Genomic DNA, 8,251 nt, shown 5'->3' on the forward strand with positions numbered 1-8,251 from the left:
ACTGTCGGCGATAAATTGTCGATGTTGCAACCCTGACTTTCCGAGAAAAAAAGCTGACCTCACTAGTACAGCAGTCAACATAAATACAGTATCAAGAAGAACTCTCAGAAAAGCAAAATGAGGAGTCTATTAGAAATTTATTTAACATAAAAGGAACAATGGCACGGCTTTCTGACGAGCCAGAAACGAAATACCGAAATTCAACTTGTTTTGCAAAAAAAAAAAAAATACTGTTGCCCTTCCCGTCGTCATATTTAGTTGAATGTGGCTTTAGTGCTGTAAATGACTTGCTACTGAAAAAAAGAAATCATTTGTTCCCTCTAGTCCATAAACACACAAGAAACTGCTGGTTCAACGAATGTTGACCAACATTCCACTGTCCAGCTCCATATAAGAATTATGTTATTATTGGATAAATGTTCAATCACAAACCGTGGGGATTTGAGATTGAAAATGACTAAATTAGTACCTCAAATAAAAACTCTTTGCAGCAGATATCAAGCTCGAGGATCGTATTAACTGGGATTTTATTTTCCCGAGTTCAGTTCGATTTATGTTTTATAATATACAAAGTGTAATATAAAATTTATATTCATTGAAGAAAGTAAAATTAAAAACAATTTTACCTATATTCCTTTTTTATTTAAAGTACATATTTATATATTATACTTTTTTCAGAACTTGGCAGACTATTATGCTAGAGGGGGGGGCATCAAAATCTTTCAGGCGTTGAGATGGGGCGTTATCCATAAAACGTTGGGAAACACTGGTATAGACGAAGCCCTTTGGTCGGAAATACATGGGTTCGATTCCCATCGGTGACGTGAGGAACCTTTATCTGGTCTCTTTCGACTAAAGTTGAGTTAACCGGTCTCATACGGAGGAGGAGGGGGTTTTTCACCCCGAAACTCGGGGTTTTCGTCCCGCAGAATAGGCAAAACGGCACACACGTGGATTACAATCATGAATACGTCCCAGCCATATGCCAGTCCCGAGCCCGGATAAAATTGGGGGGAGGGGAGCAATGGTGTCTTGTGTCCAGACGGCCTTTAATAAGTCACTAATTTTTCATCTTTTTCATATTTACACGTACCTTAACAGCAGTCTTATTCAATTCCACTCGTAGGAATCTCATTAGCATAAAATCCAATAACTGTTCCAAGTTTTCAGTTCACAGTATATCATGGATAACCAGACATTTCAATTTTTGTTATCTGGACTTTCCAAAAAAAAATATCATTAAAAATCTAAATACAGGAAACATATATATGAATACTTCTGTGAAATAATATGACAACATATCTACCTCATTTTAAAAAAGAATAGAATTTTATTTGATTTTATTTGAGGGGGGGGGGAGAGAAAGCCAACCGCTGGAGGTTTCGTGTATCGTATTTATTCTAAATAGACTTTTTTAAATCTTCTGTCTATTCTCTTTTATATTTACTCTTAGAATCTTATCGCACTATGCAGATTTTGCTTTTGAAACCATATTGGACGGAATAAGGTAGTTAATCCTTATTCCCGTAGGGACCTATGTCTGCATGTTAGGTGTGCCCGCGCGCGTGTTCTTTTGACCGATTTACCTGGTTTACGGGATAAAACACCTGGGTTTCACACACACATATATATTAAAGATACCAAGAAATTTTATAAACTTGGTTTTAATCCTTTTTTCATATGCAATATATACATTTTATATATTATATATAATTATATTAAAATATTATATTATTATATAATATGAATAATTATTAATATTATATAATATAAAGCCTGAAGACTGAAGAATTACAATATAATATAATAACAATATTATATTGTGAATATTATATAATATTGTTATTATTATAACAATATTATATTATTTATTTATTTTTATTTTGTTATTTTTGAGTTTTTGTGATGTTTATTTCGTAATGTAAATAGGAGAGGAGTAACAAGTTGATGTTCTTATATATCTTTTCGTAATACAGTATATTGAAACATATATAGAACTACGTGTTCATATAGAAATATGCTGTAAATGGAAGTAATTTATCAAAGAGTTTACTTTGATTTATCTTCATTTTTATAGCGATAGCTGCTATTGGAGGCGCTATCATTACAGCTGCACTTTTCGCCGCTGTACTTATAATTGCCAAGAAACGGTTAGTATTCTTTTATGTTTTAATTAAAACAAAGTAATTACATATGTATTTACTTATTTTTATTATTTAATTACCTAAAATATTTGTGATTCAAAATCAGTGCAATAAAATCTATATTATAAAGGGCCTGTTGCTAATTTATATAAAGCCTGCTTAAAAATAACACAATTGTTTTATGTTGATTTTTATACTGGTTATTTTAAACTGAATTAAAATTAAAATGGCATTAAAATTTAAAGATGTAATACATTGCATTAGGAAAATGAAATGCGTTCTAATTTTCTAAATATCTGCTTTCAGAGATAACGAATGTAATAACAATTTACTAACTGTAAAAGGTAATTCGGTTCTTATGAGATCTGATCGTACTGTTCAACACACGCACACAGACACACTTTTTTAAAATAGGTATTGGTACACGAACTGTCTACTTTACGATGAAACATGCTGATATGCAAATCCTTTCAACACATCGCCTGTACTACTATACAAGACAAACAGATATGCTATAACGTAGGAATCGACAACTACACTACATCTTCATCCTCGTCCCTCATATCTATAGGAGAGCTTACGGAGGAGTTCAAAAGAGCTGTTATCATAGGGAGATGTAGTATCAGTGGCCCATTCCTTCGTACTTGCTAAATAAATAACTGTATCAACCCCAGTTCAACTGTAGGAAATAATATCAGTAGATGAAAATGCGAGAATACTTTTTCAGAGCAGAAACACACAGGAAGACCCAGGAAACTAATCCAAGAATCCAAAAGGTGGAAGGGAACTAGGCGGTTTAGTGTGGAAATCATCCCTCATGAGTTCAGGAGTCTACAAGATTTGGGGACTGTAACAGAACATTACGTAAAGAGCTGTAATGGCCTCCGTTTTTTTTCCCTTTAATTTATTTTACTTTTTTACACAAGAGCAGTCGCGAATAATTAAATTCAAACCAGTTACACTGTAAGAAGAACATGCCTTTTTCACAGAGAGTTCGAAGTCTATGGCATGCAGTGAAGAATTACACAACATCCTTTTCCGATCAAATAGGCGAGTGTGTAGACGTGGTGGTGGATACCCAAGGGACTGCTTATGTAGAGTGCCTAGTTCCAAACGTGAGCTTTGACATTAGAGGTATAATATCCTGAACTGTTTCTCCGTGTTTGTTGTACCCTGAAGACTGAACGCTAATGGATATGGACTAATGGCTTAATAGATTAATATGCATTTATGTATGTTCTCTGGCCAGTCTGTCTCTATTTTGCAAGTGAAAACTGAAGGACAATTTTGCGATGTTCTCTGAATTGCGCAAAGTATATGCAACACATCTGTATACGGCACTTCTACAGTATGGCCGTTTTACGAAACAGAACCCATATCTCTTAAATACTGCCACATAGTTTGAGGGTAAATGATGTGGAAGAACTTGACTATGATTATATTAAAGCAAGAATGATTCAAAATAAAATGGCTAAATCATTATCACCAACTAGCGGAGAGTATGCTTTGAAAAGTGGAAAATATAATCATGGAGAAAGGAACACACAGACACATTGGGGGAAATAAATATTGAGACTACATTTCACCCAGAAAAAGTTGCAGAATTATTATACATTAATTTAATACCATGGTGGGTGAGTGGGATAAGGGTTAGATTTTTATGTTCTAGAGATCAAACATGTTTTCAAGATATTTCAGTTCTCCAATAAGCAAGGTTGGGTCTCATTGCGGAGGAGAAAATAGCCTCTCATTTAAAGATTAGATATTCACAAATCTCGTTACTGCAGTAAAACTGGAATTCACCTTTAAATGGAGAGTGGAGACGTTCACTCTGACAATCAGGCACTAAATTTATTACACGAACCAGAATACGTGGAACATTTACAAAACAACCAAGAAAGATGGTAAATAATTACAAATCACCAAATTCATCGTTGTTTGTTTTGAGTATTATCTAAAAAGAAAGAAAGGAAGAAAGAAAATTCTTATTCAAAAGAATTGTATTGTATATGAAAAGATGAGACTGATATCTTTGGCATCTTCTATAACAACTTGTATATATGATAAGGAAAACCATCTCGCACTATGCTAAGAACAGAAATTGCAAGTCTTTTCTGAACTTTCGCCAAAAAGATACATCAGAAAAATCGTCATTTGGTCTGGATACCCTGCGGTCCAGACGGCGTCCCTTTCATATATTCTTTGTAAAGCTATCAAGTCTCCAACAGCATGGAAGCAACCACCCTATGCCTAAAAGAGAGAAGATAAAATTCAGCTGCCAAACTGTCATGTCACTACCATCTTTAAAACAATGGAGAAGAATATCAATAGGACTTCATCTTCCTTACCTAGAGGCCAGTATTTAGTGATCGTATATATATGTATTTCTCTCTCTCTCTCTCTCTCTCTTCATTGTTCTTCCACACAAAATTTCTTACCAATCTTACCGCCCTTGGACACATTGACATTTTTAGGTCATTTGATCGAGTATGGCATAAAGCTCTCCTTTCTAAGCAGCTTAAGATTCATATTCTATCTTTTCAGATAGAAGTCTCTTTATTGTAATTGCGAATATAATTTCTCCTCTTCGAACTTCTCTGTCAATACCAGGGTGCCATAGGGATCTGTTTTTTCGAATTCTTCCGTCTATACATGAAAGATCATTTTTTATTATCCTGAGATCCTATCTCTAATTTTACTAATGTCCATTACCCTGATTTAAACATCAAGATCTTTCATGACAAATGTCTTAAATTTACACCGATTTCCTTAACATTCCCTAGCCGGATATGAATCCAGTGAGAGTTAATCTATTAACTTTCGACGCTTCAAAGAACGGTTCTGTCTTATTTCTAGTAAATAAGATAGAACCTTTCTTTGGAACAAGTAAAGAAAAAAAAATCTCACCCCCTCCCTTTAATACAATTTACATTCCAGTCAATATTTTCTTCTTTTTCAGCCGACTTACACTTCTTGCCTTTCCTGATACAAACCACATTACATTTCAGTCCTCTCCAGTCTCCAAAAATACATTATATAAATCTCAAGTCTTCCCAACTATAAAATTCTGTTGTCATATTTAGAATTTGTTTACCGAGAAATTCTTCCTAAAATTCTCCATGTCATCTAGATGAAAAGCATGATAGATTATCCCTCTCTCTGTAATTACTTTAGTCACTTTCTCATAGAAGTTTTGTTTCTGCATTATGTCTATTCTATAGATATTTGTATAGACACTGCTACACCCGAACCTATTCCACGTTTCTCTTAATATATAAAAAACACAAGCAGCTGATAATCAACAATGTACTGTTCATTTTCAAGCCATAGGTTTTGCGACTTCTCGTATGAGACTGGTATATCTAATAAAACTTATGTAATATAATAAAACACACACACACACACACACACACACACACACACACACACACACACACACACACACACACACACACACACACACACACACACACACACACTTGACAGTTTTATTTGCTCTTTTAGTATAGGAATCATGTTTGAACATGTATCTAACAAATGTTTTCATACGTATTTACAGAAGACGGAAACATCAAGAATCGGTAAAATGTAATTTCAGCAATAGTCAGGAAGTTTCAAATGATGATTTGTACACTACTATCATGTATGATAACATTCAAAACTCTTCCCTGGACTCTGGAATTCCTCCTCTACCACCTTCCCGAGTTACACTGATGCCATCCTATTCAAAACCAATGAAAACGTTTAATACAGAAGAAAAAAATATTCCTTTCTATGCCGAACCAGAAGATGCTTATAAGTGCTCATTAGATAATCATTAGATAATTAAGTATAATATGCAGTGGTCATATTGTTAATATTGGCATGCCACATGTTTTTGTAACTATAATGAAAATCAGTTAATTTATTAAAAACTATATTGATTATGCATGTGTTTATTTGTGCGATTCGACCCAGTTCTCAAAGTCATCACCATCTGTTGTGTCTTTTAATATGTCAAATCCAACCGTCCTATAATTTCTTCTAAGCATTTTTGAACGAATATGATTTGGTATCACATTTATACATTATTTCTCGCAATGAAAAGTGATAGGGATGTAAATAATTTGTGGGTAATTGAATTAAATATATTTTCCTGTCTTTTATGCAATAAGGGAAAATAAGCCTGTGAGTCATCACTACTGATTGTCCATGTTTTCTTAATAATAATAATAATTCACGATATTTAGAGACCCTTAAGGCCCACAACCAGCCAAGATTTGATTTGGTTATAAGTGTTCTAATTTTTGTGCTAATAAACTATCAACCACCCATTGGTTGGTTGATAGTTTACTAGCACAAAAACAGTAAAGGTTATACTGCACGTAAAAGGTTATAGTAATACACAAGGTCAAAGGTTACAATAATACATAAACAGTCAAAGAAAAATTGGAAACAATATGCATGTATAAAAACCAAGCAAGCAATGCAGCATATATATATATAAACAAAATTACAACAAAGGTTACAGAAGCACATATACAGTCAAATAGAAATTAATCAATAGGCATGCACAAACATTAAGTTCTACAATGCAGTTTCTACATATAAACAAAATTACTGCAAAGGTCACAGCAACACACAAGGTCAAAAGTAACAGCAGTACATAAGGTCGAAAGTTACAGCAGTACATAAATAGTCAACAGTACAAACTAATAAACAAAATGCACGTGCCAAAATCAAGCCAAGCAATGTAGTATCTACATATATATATATGATGAAATTGCAGCAAATGTTATTACAGCAGTACATAAATAGTGAAAAATAAATTATTATATAATATGCATGCATAAAAATTAAGTTTAGCAATGCAGTATCTACATATAAACACAATTACAACAAGGTTACACAAATATACAATCATATGCTGGCAATACATAAATAGTCAAAAATAATATGTATGTACAAAAATTTAGTATGTGCAAAAGCAATGCATTATGTACATATAAACAAAACTACATCGTGCCATGTAGTCGCACTACCTGTAGGATCAGCTAGACTTGCATCACTTGCAGGCGCAAACTTGACTTATTTGTCTGTTTGCCTACTTGGGAAATGGAGTAAAACCAGGTTTAAAAATTGCTTGGTATTCTTAACATTTATTATACCCAAGGTAAAATACTTTCTACATTTATATCTCCTCCAGAGATTTTTTTATTTAATAAGGTTAAAACACCTTATGGCAACTTGTCCTGGTAAAATACTTATGAGCTCTGTATTACTAAATCTTGGTATTTCTAGCCTAGCTCCCACTGATGAGACCTCAATAAAGGTCGAAACCGGTCTCGGTAGTGGCCTCTTGCCTTTAATACAAAACATCATACATCTCTTTCTTGGAGATGTGTTTTGGCATTAAGGGTAAATATAAAGATTAGTGATCGGATCTTATGCCACCTTTGCCACGAGTTGCCCTGGTCCTGCACTACCTGTAGGATCAGCTAGACTTGCATCACTTGCAGGCGCAAACTTGACTTATTTGTCTGTTTGCCTACTTGGGAAATGGAGTAAAACCAGGTTTAAAAATTGCTTGGTATTCTTAACATTTATTATACCCAAGGTAAAATACTTTCTACATATATATATATATATATATATATGTTAAAATTAAAAATTACCAAGTAATTTTAAACCTGGTTTTACTCCATTTCCCAAGTAAGCAAACAGACAAACAAGTCAAGTCAAGTTTGCGCCTGCAAGTGTTGCAAGTCTAGCTGATCCTCCACGTAGTGCAAGACCAAGGCAACTCAGGGTAAAAGTAGAATAAGCTCTGATCACTAATCTTAATATTTACCCTTAATGCAAAGCACATCTCCTGGAGGAGATGTATGATGCTTTTGTATTAAAGGCAAGGGGGACCACTACCCAGACCGGTTTCGACCTTTATTGAGGTCTCATCAGTGGGAGCCAGGCTAGAAATACCAAGATTTTAGTAACAAGTTACCATAAGGTAATTTGTTCTGGTATAGTGTTATGGTAATAATAATAATAATAATAATAATATATATATATATATATATATATATATATGTACACTTTAGCATTCATTTATATTTGAGGACTTCGAAACA

General features: G+C 33.7%; 1 protein-coding gene across 1 annotated transcript in view; it reads left to right on the plus strand.

Annotated features, from left to right (window-relative positions):
* Positions 1 to 6,007, plus strand: part of LOC150108120 (uncharacterized) — a 58,846-nt gene extending 52,839 nt beyond the window's left edge. The window contains exons 8-9 of the mRNA XM_090415603.1: positions 2,078 to 2,150; positions 5,704 to 6,007. Of these exons, the coding sequence (XP_090271729.1) occupies positions 2,078 to 2,150; positions 5,704 to 5,965 (335 nt within the window). The 3' untranslated portion in view covers positions 5,966 to 6,007. The remainder of the gene's footprint in view (positions 1 to 2,077; positions 2,151 to 5,703) is intronic.
* The last annotated feature ends 2,244 nt before the right edge of the window (positions 6,008 to 8,251 follow it).

Source organism: Typopeltis vanoorti, chromosome 3 (genome assembly GCF_054136105.1).
Source record: "Typopeltis vanoorti isolate ZY-2024b chromosome 3, IOZ_Tvanoo_1.0, whole genome shotgun sequence".
NCBI classification, from domain to species: domain Eukaryota; kingdom Metazoa; phylum Arthropoda; class Arachnida; order Uropygi; family Thelyphonidae; genus Typopeltis; species Typopeltis vanoorti.